At 35.3% G+C, this 20,487-nt stretch overlaps 1 protein-coding gene across 1 annotated transcript in view; it reads left to right on the top strand.

Annotated features, from left to right (window-relative positions):
• LOC115448100 (probable G-protein coupled receptor CG31760) overlaps positions 1-20,487 on the top strand; it is a 132,030-nt gene that overhangs the window by 65,374 nt on the left and 46,169 nt on the right. Inside the window, exons 2-3 of the mRNA XM_030175408.2 lie at positions 8,536-9,300; positions 13,960-14,143. Coding sequence (XP_030031268.2) covers positions 8,536-9,300; positions 13,960-14,143 — 949 coding nt within the window. The remainder of the gene's footprint in view (positions 1-8,535; positions 9,301-13,959; positions 14,144-20,487) is intronic.

Genomic DNA, 20,487 nt, shown 5'->3' with positions numbered 1-20,487 from the left:
TAATGCTAAATTGTTTTCTTCTAATTACACCTTAATTTACAATCGCAATCATCAACATCAAATGTTAAGTATTAAACTAACATATCCCTGTTGCCAGCAAGACATAACAAACAACTGTCCGGCCATTCGGTAACGTATAACGGTTGCCGGATCAGTCGGTAGCGACGGAAACCAATCTGCCGGCTAAATTGAGCTCCCGTCTCGGCCACCCTCGACAAGTGGGGCAGACGGAATGTCACGCTTAGGTTTGGTTTGGCTGTGGCCGCGACGTCTTTTTGTTTTGCTGCCGAAAACATTATGGAAATTTATTTTGTTTCGGATGGTTTGATATCTGTTAATGCAAAGATTTTTGTGGTCATGGAAGCCATTATGAACGTAGCAGTGATGTTATGGGTGTTTATGGTGAAATATATAATTGATTGCAAAAAAAAATTTCACGCTTGCAGCCTAATTTCTAGCTAAATATAATTCGAAATAGTTAAGAAATCTAAAAACTTTACATTTATAAACCGGGCAACAATTTATTCAAAAAGGTAGCAATAAAGAAAAAAATAATCGCAATATTAAATGAGTATTTCTCAAAATAAATGTGCGCAACGAAATAGTTTATACGAAATATTATTAAGATTCTCTCTGTATCATTAGATTTTTTGTTTAATTAATTCAAATTATTATATTATGTATTAATTGATAGAACAAATATTCTAAGACAAAAGATAAACACAAGAGTGAAAACTTCGTAACAATATATCGTATAAACTATTTCGTTACGTACACATATTTTGAGAAACACTCGAATTGTCAATCTTTTCCTTTTAAATATTAATTGTACAAACAGCTATCATGTTAAACATTAACGTTGACATCATCCATCAGCCGCAGATAGTGGCATCCATCGCGACGTCAGCTAATATCTGTGGCAACAAAATTTGCTGTTGACACAGTGTCGATCCTCGGAAACAAACGGCGGCTGCATAACAAATGAGCCGCTGCGAGCAGAATCATTTTATTGTCACTGCGTGGTTTTGATTTTGCGATAGTATACTTATTTTTAGACGAGATGATTCTGTTTAAAACGGTTTTCAAGTTCATGTTTTATTTGTCTAATTGTCGAGTCTTAGAATTAATTTAGAATTGTGTCAACTAATGATAAGATGATCAGAAAGAAGGTAAAGTGTGTGTGTATTTCGTCTAATAAAGTATGTCATTGTCGTAAGGCTTCCTTCTTTAAATAAAAAAAAAAAAAAAAACAAAATACTCCTCTTTATTATACTGTTCTAGCTTTTCGCCTTCACCCTCGCGGGGAAGAGAAACTCTTTCGCTCTCTTTTCGTGAAAGAGTTTATCCGGAATAAAACGTATTATGTTCTTTAGAGTGTGAAACTCTTCATACCCAATACCAACTAATTGAAATCCATTCGCCAGTTTTTGAGATTATCGCGTGCAAATCAAAAAAAAAGGAATCAATTAATGCGTAAGTTTAGAATATTAAAGAAAACGATAACCTCTAAAATCTATAGACTCATCATAAAACCAGACAAAATTGGCTTCACGCTTGTTACATTTTTCTCTTTTCAATCAATTATGTTGATCTTTCTAGCAATTTGTCGTGACATATAATGAAGACTCCCTTTTTGCGAATTCGGGAAGGCGTTCAACCGCCCTTGAGCGATTCCGCGGCATTTTATTATTGACTTTTCATGGTATAAATGGTTTATCCTCAAATTTACGTAATTTTCGCCCTATTACCATTGTTGGCATTTGATAAAGTTTCCTTTGCCTGGTAAATGTCTTGGTAGGCAGACGACAATTTTATTAATCTATCGTTGCTGTTATTCTTTTAGGAATTAAGTTAATAAATAACCAGATGGCATTGTTGTATAGCGTATTGTGTTTTGGGGCCCCGCGTTGATACCCAAGTCGGATAAAATATTGAATTTTTGGTCAGTATCAGCCCGAAATCTATAATTATGGCTGGAATGGTAACATCCCTATATGGAACCTAACATAGCTGGTAAAATACGGGCATCTTCTATTAACGGATAAAAAAACTGCACTTATTCCCACGTTTCCTATATAATAATAATATCAGTCCTGTATTGTATACTGTTCCACTGCTGAGCACGGGCCTCCTCTACTACTGAGAGGGATTAGGCCTTAGTCTACCACGATAGCTTAGTGCGGATTGGTAGACTTCACACATCCTCGAAATTCCTATAGAGAACTTCTCAGGTATGCAGGTTTCCTCACGATGTTTTCCTTCACCGTTAAAGCATATATAAAACCCATATTAAAATAGTTCCAGGCCAACTTGCCTGAATAAACTGTATGCTGTTGAATATTCAAATGATCTGCCCTCATAATATAACGTGCAGGCTGTCAGAGGAGACAAATAGCGAGTCAGGCTGAAGTCTATAAATCCAGACTGAAATTTGCTGTAATAATTTATTAGCCATCACGGGGAGCGTAAACAATGCCATTAATGTTTATAGCGAGATAGTTTACGCTGAAGTGAATAAATGATTATGGAATTCTGGTATGGTAATGGATGTAGGGTATACTTTAACCAACTATAGTGGTGTAGGGTGTTGCCTGTCATGTTTTAGTAAGGCTTTCAAACGATAGTTGGTAATATCGAGTAAGATAGACTGGCATAATTGTGGCAACGGTCTAGGGTCGCAACGTCTCTTGTCGGTTGACATAATTTCAATACATTTGATATAAATCGTCAAAATACTGAATACTTGACAGTTAGTTTTTATCTAAATCAGCGCCGGCAACCTTTTGGTAGACAAGGCCGCAAGGTGGCAAAATTAACTAAAGGTGGGCCATAAGTATAACATTAAACCTAGAAACTCTGTTTTAGATCCGCTTATTCTTAATTTAATACATTTATTTTGATGTTTAAGCCTTATTACAAAGCAATCACGGGCCACGAACAGAGTGTTCGCGGGCCGCGTGTTACCGACCGCTGATCTATCCTATAATATAAAGCCAAAGAGTTTGTTTGTTTGAATTCGCTAATTTCGGGTCCTAAACCGATTTTGATTTTTTTTTCAGCTAATAGGAAGCTACAATATTCCTGAGTGCTGTATGTTAAAATTCATCCCGGGACAATATTTATCCCGGAAAAACTTTTCCACTCGGGAGGAACCGCAGGCAAGAGAATTGATAATTTTTTTGTGAGGTTAATTAAAAAAATATATTATATAAAATCGAAAGATATGGCACTGTTTCATTGCAATCCTATTATTGGAAATAAATTTTAATCTCAATATTATATTGTAAATGCAAAAGTTTGTGAATTTATATGGATATTTGTAATAAGTAAACGCAGAAACAGCTTTGGATGAAATTAAACATACAGGCCTTGCCCTCGATTAACTCAATATAACTAGTTTTTATTTTAGTAATTTACTTCCAAGGAAAATATATTATATTTTTTTATATTATGATTCTTAAAATAGATGGCGATGGATTCGTATTGGTAGTAACATGAATCGCTATAGTGTATTAAGGACTTTTGTAGTGGAAAAGGCTTTTCATGCGGTGATAAGATAGGATATTTTATATCCGGGCGATAACGACCACCGTACACAAGGTGTTAAAATCCGCCATATTGGCCCTTATGTGTGTCGCGTTCCGAGACCAGCCTGTGTATTCTGATGCCAACAGGCCGGCATAATTGTGTCGACTGTTGAGAGGTAATTATCTCTTATCAGTCGACATGCTATTGGATATCAATCCACTTACCAGGTGCAAGGATAGTAGTATTAAAATAAAATAAATATATTAATTATATAATCACATAGACGAACAACATTTTGACAAAGATTTCTACCCATAAGTATAAAAATAAAATAAAAAAAAAAATAAAAATGCTTTATTCATCACGTAGGCGAACATAGTTGCACTTATGATAAGTCAAGGTACATGAGAATATTCAATTATTACTTAATTAGATTAGCTTATATAAACAAAGACAATAAAATAAATGAAAAATATACTTAGTAAACAAAGAAGCCAGCTCGGGCTGGCAGGGAAGAAGAAATAAAATTATGTATGTATGTATTTTTAAATAAGCAATAAGGGAGAAACGCGTCGCGATCCTCACCGGTGAGGACAATAAAAGCCCTAACCTAGCTAACCTACCAGCCTTTCACTAACTACCTAAGCGATGACTACCCGAAGAAGAAAGGCAGAAAGAAACTCCGGGCTTTATTTTTGTCATCAATTGTCTATTCATTTATAATATTATTATTAAATATATATATATTTTTTAATAAGTCTTTTCTATACAAAGTCTGATTAATTATATAAGCTAATACACGCACATCACCGTAAAATTGCGGAGAAAATCCACATAAAAGTATTTAGCAATAACTAAAAACTAACGGAAAAAAACAATAATACTAAAAAATTATAAAAACTATGAAACAGTCAGTGTACAGCGTGCATACGCCTACATTTACAAACATAATATTTTCATTTCATATTTTGTCGCAGATCTTGGTCAATATAATTAAGATTATAAATTTTAAGGCTGGTGCAGTAAGTTGTTTGTATAACAATGAAACATAACATTACCCAAACAACGAGAATAAGAATTATTTACCGAAACTCCCTTACAAACCCCATAGTTTGCGCTAAACGTACCTTTTGAGAATAGCGTGTTACCTTCCTACGTGTATTTAATTTCCCTCCGGGTAGGGAGAGTTAATTCCAACAAGGTTATCTCTAGCTAACTGTTCCAAATAATAGTTACTCTGAAATACACGTACAATCTGCAATTCTTGCTCTGTTTCTTTTAAAAGGGGTGTTAAAATTGTCAGAGAATATTCAAATGCGAGAGTATTGCCTGTTGAGGGCGAGAATTGTGTAGTCATTGTGCTGTTTAAACGCTAATTTGTAAGCAATAATTGCAAGCAATAATTAATCCGTCTAAATAAGGTTTATAAAGTTGATGCGATATCAAAAATAAGAATTAGAAACTCGCAGGCTGAAACAGTCCCCTATTTACTATTTGAATCATTGTTTTTTTTATTGCTTTGAATGATGAGACGAGTTTGCCGTTTGTCTAATGATAAGTGATACGACCGCTCATAAACAGTAGAAACACGAACACCTTGAATTACAAAGTATTGTTTGGTATCCCACTGCGCTCGCCATCCTGAGACATGAGATGTTAAGTCTCATTATCTCCAGTAGTTACACTGACTACAATGATTTTCAAATCGGAACACAACAATGACTACACACTGGTGCTTGGCGGTAGAAATAATCATTGCGTTGATACCTAACCAAGCGGACTCTCACATATAAAAGACCTACCACCAGTAAAAACTATGCTTTAAATACATCCAATATAAATTTTTCACTATATTGTTCAGTCCATAAAGCTTACCCTTCGCCTTATGCTATGAATATACAAGGCCGATCCTGCTTGATAAAATTGCTAACAATAAATAATGTCCATCAATTCGCGCCTCGTACCGTAATGAAAATAGCGATTTGTTTTTCTCATAAACAAAATCCTCTTTTATAGCCGGATATAGCGGAATTTACATCGCTCTATGCAAGGGAAAATGATCTTTACAGATACATCTGTTGGTCCGTTTAAAGTCCGTTTTTTGTTTGGTAAAGTCGAATATCGCGTGACTGTGGTGTAGGTGGTATTTAGTAATCATTTTGATTGAATAACTTAGGTAATATTTTGGTTGTTATGTTTTATTGATAGAGTTCATGAATAACTGGACTATAATTGTTTGCATTAAGCTGCTTGTAGTCAGAAAGCTAGTTTGTTTTATTGCATAACATAACATAACATCACGCATTTTATCCCCGAAGGGGTATGCAGAGGCGCAACTAGGGCACCCACTTTTCGCCAAGTATGTTCCGTCCCATGATGTGATAGGGGGCGAGCCTATCGCCATATCGGGCACAAATTCCAGACTCCGGGCTGGTACTGAGCAGGAAAAACCCAAATATCACTTTGCCCGACCCGGGATTCGAACCCAGGACCTCAGAGCGCTATTGTACCGGGCATGCAATACAACTACGCCACCGAGGCAGTCAGGCAGTTGTTTTATTGCATTGTGATTAAATTGAATTGACTGGACACAGTAGAATCGGATTGATATTCGACATATTGTGTGTGTCCTACAATTTTTTTAAATTACGGCGGCCTGAATTATGTTGATGGAGATTTAGCCAATAATCAGATAAGTAAAATATTCGCCCAACAATTACTGGGTCAACCGATAATTTTCCGTAAAACAATTCTAATTATAATAAAAACTGTCAACAGATGCAGTTACTAGGTATCAAACCCGAGCCCTCAATATTGTATCGTTTCACTACGCTATGGACGAGGCAACTTTTTTATCTTCAAACAAAATAATGTATTTGAACCTTTGAAGTTCAAAATACCCCGATATCTAGGTTAACTTGTCCATTTTCGTAAACACATTTATTTTGTTTCGCCACAAATCGATCAATTTTCTGGAACATTTCATGAACGGGGGAAAAATGGAAAATCTTTCCTTGGAAAAAATGGAGTTTCTCATTGCCTTAATCAGCGCAAATTGTGCTCCCGTGCGCCCTTGGAGAGAACGTTTGCAACAAGATTTTATATATTGAGTTTGTAAGTTACTGACTTGAATTGTTATTTTACGCCTTATCAAATTTCCGATGGATTTCCCTTCCGATGAGATGTACACAATTTGTGCTTATTTTCTGATAGAATAAGGTCACTCTTTTATTTACTATAGTGGCCACGTGGGAGTAACCATTTAGAGGTACCACGGCAAATCGCCAGAAGCATTTCGCAAATGGAATTGTACTTGTCTAAGTTTATATTATGTGTGTTTAAATTGTAGCCAAAATAAATAATTTGTCTATTTATCTATTTCTATTGGTAAACGAAATGTGTAAGTGGAAGTTGTGTTCAATCTAAAGATTAAAACCAATAAAATTACTTTTCATTACAAAGTTATTAAATTATTTCTCAAAGTGTTATTAATCATTAGTGCAACAAAATACCCCTGACCCCTCTAGTGTGAGCCGAAGAAGTCCACCTCGAGTTTTGGTTGGTATGCCAGCGTAGGCTGTAATAGGGTTAGGAACTCGATCCAAAATTCGCTCGGATAATGCTATACTTCCGAGTGTCGACATTGGGCCGTAAAACCAGTGTATCTAACATAACCGTTCCTCACACCCGCCTAAGTGATGGTAACAATAACGCGTTCCTCGGAACCGAAAAAGGTGTCATCATCATAACAGTAAATAAATTCTTGTAAAAATTCGATGTTAGTAATATTTATATTTGATGAGATCGCTAACAACTGCTCATAGACTTAGTTAGACTTAGCTAGATTGTGGCTCACGCTGTGATTGGTTATAACCAAAGTTTAGGAACATAAGTGAATATAGCTATGAACATTTGTAAATTTAAGAAAAATATGTACATTCCGTTAGCAATCATTAACCAATAAATAAATAAACAGTGTTGATCGGGCGAGCAACACAAATCAGTATGTTAAACGTTATTCTAGTTTCAGATTTTCAGGACTTGAAACTGAAATACATTTTATTTGAATGCACGTGAAGCCGTGTTACGATATAAAACACGTCACCTGCGCTAGGTGTTCAGTGAAAAGAAAGCGCACGACTGCGTACGAGACGAATAAATAGAATAACATTTATTTTATCCTCCGTATGACATTATTTATTTATTTATTTATTAACACTTTGTACACATGGTATACAGGCGGACTTAATGCCATGGGCATTCTCTCCCAGTCAACCTTGGGGTGGTGTAGAGAGGACGGAGGTAGGTGTATAATAAAAGAAGTGAAAAACAAATAAGAAGAGAAATAGTAAACAAATGTAATTAAAACATACTCGCATATATAAATATATAGATATATATATAAAAAAAATACATATATATATACATATATAAAAATAAATAAATGATTGAAAGATAAAATATATGAGCAATGAAGTGAATGATAGAAATGTTAACGAAAATACAACTATTCTAGTTGCTCATATCTTATACGCAGATGTATCAGTACATGTAAAAACTTTTCTAGAAACGAAATGAACTTAAAATGAAAGCTACAGCAACAGTAAATTAAAAATAATTCACAGTATTCAACATTATTTTTGGAGTTCTTTGTAGTCTTCATAGTAATTATTCCGAGAATTAAGCTATCTCTTCAAAGCCCCAGTAGCGAGTCTGAATAAAGATATATAATATTGCATATTTTCCTTTAAAACTTCGTTAGTTGCAAGTATTCCGACGTCTTGTGAGCAAAGATTAACGCTATTATTCCTATTTGCTTTCCTACAAGCAGCATGAGCGTCACGAGTTGTTAAAATATTTAGATAGTAGATTGCAGCTCACTTTAAACGTAATCCGTCTAAATCTTAAAACTTAAGGTTTGTAAAACCTTGTTCATTGAAAATTTATATGAAAGACATTTATAAAATCTTACAATTACGAAATATTCAGATGTTTCCTTTGTTGCAGAAACAATTGAAAGAGCTGCAGAAGACCCAGTGTCGTTAGCGCTAAGACCATACGGGATGCCGGAAGAAGAAGAATATCCCCAGAAAGATAATTTTGATACTTACCAAAATGTTCACCAAAACATAAGCCAAAAACAAGAGAGCACCACAGAAGTCTCTTTAGCAGACCATTTTATCAATGTAGAACATAGTTACGACATCAACGAGACGCAACGAATAGCAATGGATGAACGGTTAGAAGGCAGAGAGAACGAGACAGAAAGAACAGAAAATATAACAATAACCAGGCCAGTACACGAAGACGTGGTAACAAAATTTCTTAGATTAATAGAAACCCAACATTTACTAGGAGAGAATTGTACAGCAGGTACCCATTTGAATTTAGGAGAAGGAGTTGTTGACAGATACGCTCAGGAGAGATTTCGGGTAGAAGCCGACGTTGCAGTGAACAGGGCGAATATGCTGACACGACTTTGGAAGTACGCTGGTCCGAGCGTTATGCACAACGAGTACCTTCTCCACGCTAGCGTGTTCTCCATGGTGGAGTTCGATGACGATATCTTCGCTGCTGGAAACTGCTATGACCAATACCAATACAAAGATTACCAGCTGTTTTGCCCCTTCGCGTACCGGCTGCCAGAAGGGCCAATATTGGCCAAGGATTTGGCTGTTGAATACAAATATTTAAGCAACACTTCTGAATGGTTTTATATTGCCAGGAAAAATGCTGAGCGAGTTATACGAAATCACAGTCAGTTTAGAAGAGGTGAGTAAAGAATTTGTCTATTTTGTTAGTTTCATCTAATGGTTACAGAAAATGGCAGCGCTATTCTTAAACTCAATTTTGTTTGAGGCGTCGCTTCTGTTTATGTGACAGATAAATAAAGGTAGTGTCCTGATAGTCTGGTCAGTTATTTGTTTAAAATATCACAAACAGGCAACTGATAACGCCAACATACCATCCAATAACCTAAGCGCTGTCTAAGGCTCTTAAGAATTTGGGCACTACTTAACAACTCTCCGAACAGCGAAATTGAATTCCCAAGTGAGAAGGCTATATTGTAATTAAGTCTGCAGCACTTGTCAACTTGGGTCAACAATTAATACAAAATGGAACTAAATGTAGTTATATTGTTGGAAGTATTGTTTTAGAGGTCTGATATATGAAGATTCAAATTTTCAGTTTCCAATCCTCCTCAAGACCAGACATTTCAAACTGTTTTTAGATCAACGACAATGATACTACACCAAATAGTGGATTAAAATATTTAGTTTATACATCATAATGACTTTAAATCCATTGCGAAACGAATTAATGGTAGATAAGTTGAGTTGAAATTACACCAAAGGATTCCATATAACATCAGCCTTGTATTATATACTGTCCCACTGCTAGGCACGGGCCTCCTTTACTACTGTGAAAGGGATTAGGCTTTGGTCCACCACGCTGGCCTAGTGCGGATTGGTAGACTTCACACACCCTCGAAAATTGCTAATAGAGAATTTCTCAGGCATGCAGGTGTCCTCACTATGTTTTCCTTTACCGTTAAATCACAAAGAATTCACACATATTTTTTTAGAAAAGTCAGAGGTGTGTGCCCTTGGGATTTGAACCTGCGAACATTCGTCTCGGCAGTCCGTTCCACAACCAACTAAGCTATCGCCGCTTTAAGGATTCCATATAATATAATTAAATACTTGGTGGAAAAAAAAAACAGATTATTAGTTTCTTGACGTTTTTTATCAGCTCCATGTGCTTCCCTAAAGCAAGGGTATAATAATATATTTAATAGTATACAATTACCCATAGCAACCTGCTTAATAAGTTATTTTAATGAAAATCTTCTTTCCCGACCCATAAAAACCCTCAAACAAGTTAATTGAGCATAACCAAATTTCGGAAATTTAATTATTTTCCACTAGAATGTTACACCTCCTAACAAAATCATTGTTTGCGGACTCTCACCGAGCCCAAAGTTACGGTAATTAAGACCTTTGTATTCGAAACGCTTTAGATAACACATTTTGACGGTCGGTAAATGGAATAATTGAAGAAACTTTTTTAATTTTTTGTAATATTCACGTAGTAACACATTTTTTTAATTTACTACCGATTTAGTGTGTACAATCTTCGTGATTCTACTTTTATTCTATAGTGTGGGATAGGCGAAATAAAACTTTAAGTTTTCAGATATTGCTGTTATAACGGAACTAAAATACTTTAAAAATTTAAACTCATGTCAGTGTACTTCGCTTACACACAAATATATTAAATCACATAATACCTAGTAGTCACACTAGTTTTAAACTGATTAACAACACCTCCTTGCCTATCAGCCCAACTAGACCAAACAATTATAGTCCACACAATAATCAGAGCAAAAAAATCTAGACTGGCTCGGTGGCGTAGTTGTACTGTAAACGCAGTACGGCTACGCTCTGAGGTCCTGGGTATGAATCCCGGGCCGGACTACGTGTTATTTCGGTTTTCTGCTTAGTATCAGCCCGGAATCTGGAATTTGTGCCCGATGTGGCGATAGATCGTCCGCTATCACATCATGGGAAGGAACACACTTGGCGAAAAGCGGGTGCCCTTGAGTTGAGCCTCTGCATACCCCTTTAGGGATATATGCGTGATGTGTGTGTGTATAAAAGATCTATAAAAACCTAGCACACTGTTACGCTGACCTTCCTCAATCTTCGTATATCCAAAGCCATACGCGCTGCGGTTTACATTGCCCGCCAATTCAATTTGTCACCGTACGCGGGCCACAGCAAATAAATCTACCATGACCTCAATATGGTAATCTGTTCTAACAGACTGTACTAAAGAATAAATGCTTATACTTTCTCGTTACGTGATTATATGCAGCGATTCATGTCACTGTATGTAAGTTCGGTAGCATTTTGTTACGTTCTTACTTCTTACTGTCGTTTTTAAAAAATATTTCTTTATAAATAAAATCTGAATGTTAGGATACTAAACGATAAATTCATTTCGGTATTTTACAAATTATATAAATATTATATCATATAAATCAATCAATAAATATAACAACAAACAGTTTGTAATCGTCATCTTTAAACTGCTGAATGTATCTAATTCTTGATTTGAATATAATTATTGTGTTAAGAAAAATTAAAATAAGACTAAAGTCTAAAAATCAATAAGTATTATGGAGTAAATTAATAAAATTTATTGTATCGGGCACAAATTTAGAACCCGTGCAAACTTGCACTTTTCAAAGGAAAACACGAAATAGCATTATGCGCCATTTTTTTCAATCATCAAATTAAAGTTATGCATAAATCAAAAAATAGCAAAACCAAATTAAATATGCCACTTGTATAGTTAAAATATATTAGATGGTTGACTTCTCTATACAGTCAATTAATAATATACTTAATTTATAATTTATATCTGACAAAAAAATTTGCCCTTAACAAAATTAAGACAATTAATATTAACTTCCATCAATTATTTCCTAAAAACCCTTTTTTATTTGTCACCTTGATGCTTTCAATAACCGAGAACAATAAACTGCTATTTTTACCGTAGCAGGAAACTGCAATAAATTGTGGTAGCACTGGCCCATAAATAAGGACCCTGCGTACGGCAATTTTCATCCAATTATATCCAGTTGCCCTATATCCTTAACGTATGGCTTGTACCGTACCGCTGGCTATATTATCGGATGTGATTTTTCGTCCTTAGAGTTGATTTTTCAATAACCAGATAAACATTCGAGCGGTAAAATATAGCACGAACGAATTAAAAATAACAGTCCTGAATAAAATTGCTCAATTGTCCCAATTTTGTACTTGATCAGGTTATATTTTTTAGTGGATATTTTTTCATTGAAAGTTCTAATAAATGAAACTGCCGCATATTCTGATACCGTTTTAAAATAACTGGCTAGTATACAATTAATATTTGTAGTCAAAGTTCATAGCTTGAATTATTACGCATGACACTAGAGATTCTAAACAACTGTAGTTTAGGCTTTTTTGTAGCATGTTAGTCCAGAGACTAGAATTTGGAAAATGGATATGACGTTAGACTCGCCCACTACCACATCATGTGACGGCATACATACGATTTACGTATTTACAGCGAAAAGTAGGTGCACTGTACACAAAGGCGTAACTAGCCTCTGCTTACCCCTTCGGGAATGAAAGGCACGAGTGTTTGTATATTTGTTTAGTCTGAATTTTGACCCCAAAACGCTATTTTATCGGGCTGGTTCATCGAATCATGCATGCAATATAAACGGTGTGCACAGAAAATGTACCTTTTTTACCTTGGAATGTCTTTTCTAAAGAAATATTAAGGTAACGAAACCTATCAATCTCAAGATAAACTTACTTTTCAATCTGTCAGAGCCAAACGGTATCATGACCGATTGTTTATAAACAATCTGAATTATGGAGAATTGAGATTTTTTTGAGTGAGGAAAGCAATTGGCGCGCCTGCTAAGGGTCAAGGTGAAAAGTCAGAACCATTTGTATTTTGCTAACTTTAAGATAAAATACAGGTTCTGCTGAAATAAATTCACCGCTTTGGTTTATTAACATGATAAGTCCACAAGATTATCATTCCAAGATAATGCATTATTGAAGTGAAGAAATAAATTATACCTCAATATATTTATTTTTAAGGCTAAGGCTTAGAAATGGCAATATTACGATTTTTTGTTGCAATGTGATATCTTGAAAATGTAACTAATATGCTTTTCACAATGATACGCGTGATAGCCTCAACGTTCTTCGGAGAAGTGATACTGATCACAGAGGTATTCATCATAAAATAAAAAAATATGATCTTTTGGACCAAATGAACAAGCGATACGTGTTATACTTTTTACTCTGTCCCTACCTCACAAGCGCAAGTTTGCTAGTATAAGTATCACCTTAATGACTATATCTGGCGCCAGTACTGTTGTGTTCTAGTTTGAAACAGATGATAGCCAGTGTAATAAGTTATTACCGGACATTAAAATACTTAATATCAAACGTCTTACTGGAGGTATAAATTGCCGCAGTGCTTTGTTATTTAAATATCTGACGACGTTGATACCGTTTGTAGTCGTTTTACTTATTAGGCGAGTAATTTGCTCATCTTATAGTCATTTGTCAGGGAAGTGTTTTGCTTGTCTATCATTCAGTTGTAAATCAGAAGGCTTTATTCCGTCTACGGGGGGAAATCCGTCTTTTTGCAATTACGGGCTTTCTAATCGAAGGACAGCTTTGATAGCCGTATAGAAAAAAGCACCAAAAAATCTATTAACCTTCGATGACCTGTACTTCGATTAGAATACCCGCAATTATTATATGAAGGATTTCTTCCCGTAGATGGAATAGAGCCCCTGACCTTATTAAAAAAATGTTTTTAGTATATTCTAGCTCAAAACCTAAATTGTTCCAGGATTCAATACCTATACATACAACGATACTGCGCACACGGAGCGGGAACCCGACGTGATCCTCTCGGTCACGTACGAAGATGGCAAGTGGTCGAAGCCGTACTACGACTGCGGCGGCGGCAACATCTGGATGCTCACCTACACTGTTCCCTTCTTCGGATATAGTAACGGCAGTTACTTCTTCAAGTAAGTATTCTTCAAATTACTTAGAATGGGACGCATGTTTAACCGTCGATGTAGAAAGAGGTGTTTTAATTTTCACGCCTATGTCTGTTTATGTAGCATGGTATTAGAGCTCCCAAACGAATGTGTAAATATGATGGAAGCAGTATTTTAAGAGATAACTAGTTCATCTGTCCGTATAGCGAGTACTGAAAAGTTCATATCTTAAAGGTTCGGAGTATATTTTCAGTATCAGCCAAATGTAAGAGGCGGATATAATAAAAATATGATTATATAATATATTTTATATCTTGTAGGTTTTATATTTATAAATTATATTAGTATTTTTCATGATAATGTCAAAACATTACACAACACACATGGGGTAACCACCAGCAATATATTTGGATTACTAAGTATTAACTTCAGAACTCGTATAGTCACTTTATTAAGCAAAAAAATCGTTATAAATACATTCACATACCGACAGACACAACATAAATAATCTGTTTCCCGCTACAAACTTACGACCCGATCTCAAGTTGTATTTACATCTCATTTGCTATCTGTTCTTACTCTAATCTCAATCATATTTCTTCGATTCCACAGGGACCTCTGGATGTTTTATTTATTATAGTCAGTGAACAGTGTCCGCGTCCTTTGTACAAAGGTCTTTTATATTCTTTGAACGTACTAGATAATTACATCTGTCTCTATACAAGATTAGGGTTTGCACCCAGTTCCATCTGTATATACTGGACACAGTTCTATCAGCTAATTGTAAGTATTAAAGACTGTAATAATAATAATATCAGTCATGTATTATGTACTGTCCCACTGCTGGGCACGGGCTTCCTCTACTATTGAGAGGGATTAGGTTTCAGTCCACCATGTTGGCCTAGTGCGGATTGGTAGACTTTACATACCTTCGAAATTCCCATAGAACTTCTCAGGTATGCATATTTCCTCACGATGTTTTTCTTCACTGTTAAAACAAGCGGCAATTCACAAATACATACGTAATTTTAGAAAAGTTAGAGGTGGGCGTTTTGAAGCGGCAGACATTCTATTAAGGGATGATTTCAATAATTTTAGTCCGTCATAAAACAAACGTTGTACAATGTACATGTTTATAATAGTTATATAATAATGTGTTCTCACTGTGTTGAAACTTTCACGATAGAGGAAGTCATCTATATATTTAACTAGCTTTTGCCCGCGGCTCCGCTCGCGTTATAAAGTTTTTCGGGCTAAAGTTTTCCGTTATAAAAGTCACGCTATATATTTTCCCGGGAGCCTATGTTCTTCCCAGGGTCTCAAACTGTCTCCAAACCAAATTTTATCCTAATACGTTGGGTAGTTTTTGAGTTTAACACGTTCGGGCAGACCGATGCAGCGGGGGACTTTGTTTTATGATATATTTTTGTAGAACTTTTAAGAGGAACAATCCCGTCATACATTATTGTTGCATAACTTTAACCGTTTACGCAGCGCACGCAACAGAAGCTCTCAAAACTAATAAATTGTCCCCGTTTTTGCATCATGTTTCATTACTGCTCCGCTCCTATTGGTCATAGCGTGACGATATATAACCTATAGCACTTCACGAACAAAGGGCTATCCAATACAAAATGATTTTTTTAGTTCGAACCGGTAGTTCCTGAGATTAGCCATTACTGCTCTGCTCCTATTGGGTATAGCGTGATGATATATAGCCTGTAGCACTCCACGAACAAAAGGCTATCCAACGCAAAAAGAATTTTTCAGTTTGGACCGGTAGTTCCTGAGATTAGCCATTACTGCTCCGCTCCTATTGGGTATAGCGTGATGATATATAGCCTATATCACTCCACGAACATAGGGCTATCCAACGCAAAAATATTTTTTTCAGTTTGGACCGGTAGTTCCTGAGATTAGCGCGTTCAAACAAACAAACTCTTCAGCTTTATATAATAGTATAGATAAAATAACAAAACCCGACCTGTCCGTACATTGAAAGTAATTAAAAAGGGAGTAAATAAATAACATAATGATTTATTTGTTTTGTTTGTTTGTTACCGCACATTTCTTCTACTGAAACGATTTTGATATAAAAAAAAAAACTTTATTTATTACGTAGACGAACAAAGTTGCACTTATGATACGTCAAAACAATTTATAAGAATAATTATTATTCTTTCTAAATAACACTTAAGGTCACTTATGTAACTACGTACATTTTAAATGTACATAGTATTTAGAGGTAAACAGAGTAATAGTAGCAGTACATAAGCTTTATTCCATTATTTTATTTCAAATTTACACAACGTACAAATAATTTAATGTCCAAACCCATTAATGTACCGTATTACATTGGTTCGACAACGCGTGATCATTTCAATTATAATTAGTATGTACCGTCGAACCAGCACTAAATTATTGTATTATTTTAACCATATTAGCGGTACATATTAATTATGGTTGTATAGTTGGGATGCGAGAGTGAATAGCCATGAAATCGGCCCCGTGGTACGCAAATAGATCAACCGTATTATGTATTAATGTATTGGTGAATTAATGTACGTATTATGTATTGGTGAAATTTTATATTTGCTATTGTTGCTGTACTTATTCACCCCATAATACCTACTAATAAAATGAGTAATAGATATGCAAAATTGTAATGCTATTGTAGTTGATTAATTACTAATTAATACGTAGTATAGTATAATACTGCTATGTCAAATGGCATGCAGTTTGTTGCCATTTTCATAGCATTTCACACGTATTACAAAATTAAAATACCTCCTTATTGCTGTAATTTATTCCGTTTATTTAAAAGGGTTGCTTGCGATGCAATGGAAACACAGCTCGTGTTTATGTGAATTTATTCAACAAGTATGGTGATGGGGTTTGCACGGGCTTCCGAACGGACCCGGACAACGCGGTGTATTACACGAGATGTGGCGGATTGAATTTTACAAAGTATACCGAGCATTAAATAAAGTAATTTCTAATGTTTGATTATGTGTTTAATACCAATAATAATAAGGTTCATTTATCTTAACAAAGTTTTGGTTAACAATACATGGTCGCTGGAGCCTTCTTTTAAGCTTTATGTATAAGTGCCTGTATTGGTATACGCCGCTCTTCCATAACTAAAACTATATATTATTTATACTATATATTTTTGTGTATAAAAAGAAATTAACATTTTTGACTAATTTTGTGTGTGTATGTGTGTGCGCGTGTCTGTGTGTGTGCACGTTTTATATACAACAAAAATACATGGGAACTATTCGGTGCTACCTAAAGTCATAAAATCTACCTCAATCTAGCCCTTATCTCCTACTCCTACTCGGTATTAATCTACTCCAATGAACAGTATTTTTTTACAATTGATCCGCTTGTTTACTATACACCCTGCTGAAAGATCTAGTCACAGTTACACCGTATCAACAAATCCTCATCAACTATTGCGCCACTTGGGATTCGAACCCTGAACCTTCCGATGCTCATGCACAAAGATCAAATTCCTATAATCATGACTTATATTTAATTTACACTTAATTTCTTGCACGTTTAAACCAAGCCCCTCGTAACTTACATCCGCACAAGGACCTGTTTTGCATTGCGAAAACATTTCGCACAATTCTTCCAAATTGGCCGCAGTAACATTATCAAATCAGCATGTGTAAACAAACACGGTTCGGCATTGTTTTTGGCCGTGGTGTTCGGCATTAAAGCCTAGTTCTCACAGCTTTGCATTGTGGCATTCCTGGGTATACATACGTTATTTAATCCAGGTTTGATTAAATGCGTCTACATTTTCATTTGTTAGTATTGAGGTGGAAGGTTTACCAGTTGTGTCGTGCACGAGTGTAGTAATACTATTGTCTATTTATTTGATGAATTAATAGCAAATTCTGTTGTTCTAGTCTGAAGGAATACGAGTGATGTTGGTTGAGTTAATATTTAATGATTCCAGATGTGAAGGATAAGATAGTGCCATATAGAAATGTGTACGAGAGAATCAAGCTGGTCGAGTCGCCTGATAGTGCCAAAACTGCCAATAACCCGCATAGGAATTTTGAGGGTGTGTTAAGTCTATCAAACATCACTAGGCCAGTGTGGTGGACTAAGGCCTAATCCTTCTCAATAGTAGAGGAGGCCTGTACCCGTAGAAAATATAGGGCTCATATATATTGGGCATACATTATATAGTAACTTGGAGAATAATTCATACCAAACCATTACACTGCCCTCATGAAAATACCTAGATTACCATTCTTAGCATCTATTACTGTCATTCACACTGAAAGTCATTACACAATACCGTTTAACTACGTAAATAAATGAGTGACCATCACATAACACTAAATACCTTTCCACTTATAACGTTACTTTAACCAGCATTTCCAAAGTAATACTACGAAATATTACGCTGTAAAAAGCAATTTATGCTAATCATAGATACAACCCGCCCGGTGAAATGATAGCAAGATACTGAAACTATGAGGAACTGGAAGCAAAACTCAGTAAAGCGGATGATTCCTCGCATTCAGAGCTCGTAAATCCGCTCCAATATGTAGATCGGTGTAATCTGCACGAAATGCAAATCAATTTAACTCGGAAACGGTTTTAATTTTATTTAATAATTGCAAACATTTGCGGTCAGTCGACGCGAACGCCGAAAATCATTTACAAAGAGCAATATTTTTAATCTGATTTATGTAGCAGAAATACGAAATCGCCAATGTGCAATTTGAAATAAATTTCATCAGCTACTGTGTATTTTGGGGAAGGAAAAAGCTATTAGTATTTTTAGGTACATTAGTTGTGATTTATAATATCGTGATTGCATTTTAGGTGTGGCAAGTGAAGTACTCGATAAATGTTTACTGGCAAAAACCTTTACCAATAACAATATTATCAATTGTAGTAGTCACGCTGTGCATAGTCTTATTTACAGGGGCCTTATTCTCTATCCCGCACGTTATTTTGACAGTACGTAACAAGCACGTAACACAACGCACCATGTTTAGGACTATAGAAATTTGGCTTACAGAATACCATTCCACGCACATTTCTCGAAGATAACATGACACGGCCGCGTTACGCGTTTACACTATCATACAGAATAAGGGCCCAGGCTTGAATTGGTGGCACAAGCGTGCGCCACAGTAGACCAACTTATCTCGTTTCGTCTGATCATTGCGTTTACAGAAAACCCAAATGGCCCAATTTTAAAACCACAATTAATTAAATAATTTCTACCAATAAAAAATTGTAATATTTGCTTCTACGTTATTAATGTCGTATGTACCCATGACGTCAGCACTTATACCACTTGACCAATATCAACGTGCTTACAAAATTACAACGAATTTATTTTCCATAAAATAAACCACCTAATCAACGAATGAAATCTCAATTTCCTTATCAATACATCTTAGTCGACAAAAAGCCGGCCATTAAACGCAAAAACATGTAATACGAATGCATAATTAGGAGGGAACTTGGAATTTAATGCGGACCCTCCCTGAGGTCCTAACTACCCGATGTAGAGGGGACATTTGCATAATCTGTCACAGAAATGGTCGAGGCGCGTTCATCTCTTGGGAGCGGGGCGAACGGGCTAAGTTGAAAGATGTAGGGTAATTATTTATGTATAATGTTTTGGTTTTACCGTTAATACTAAGTTACATAGGCAAGTAATTCCTTAATAATTTATGATTACTACTTTTAGGTAACGATTTAGTATCTATATAATACATTTAGTTTATCTACACGAGCCTATCTGGGCTGGTACTAATGATTTGATGTCTTCCGCTAAGCTGTTATCCGGTTGGAGTTTTATAAGACTTACTGTTTCACTTAATGAGTATGTAATAAAACACTAGGTATAGTGCAAAGCCGCTTAGTAGGTACGTACGTAGACATAATTTAATGTGTAGGATTGCTAGTTACTTTGCTTAGTTTCCTTATAGATTTTTGATCGTAAAGTAATTAATTATATAAAAAAAACCGTCATTTTGCCCTATAATTGTATTGTCAGGACAAATAGATTTTAAAACTTTTTAACAAAAGAAAAATCCAATCCAAACACGCCCACAATCCAAAAAAAAAATTAAACCTTACACACACAAACAGTATAATTTTCTTTCCAATTAGTTTTTTTTTTTGACAATATTTTATTTCTTAGCTGGTAATTTAAATGGAAAATCATTTAAATTTGACCATGGGGTAAATAATTATCTCTAAACAAACATTAAAAAAAGAAACAACGAATACATAGTTCCGTTTTTGAGTGGATTTAAAAAAATAATCTTTAGACCGCTCTAACCTTACAACTTACACCATCGTCTCATTTTATCTCAGGATAACAA

This window comes from Manduca sexta, chromosome 25 (assembly GCF_014839805.1).
Source record: "Manduca sexta isolate Smith_Timp_Sample1 chromosome 25, JHU_Msex_v1.0, whole genome shotgun sequence".
NCBI classification, from domain to species: domain Eukaryota; kingdom Metazoa; phylum Arthropoda; class Insecta; order Lepidoptera; family Sphingidae; genus Manduca; species Manduca sexta.
This window is presented reverse-complemented; position numbering and strand designations above follow the sequence as displayed.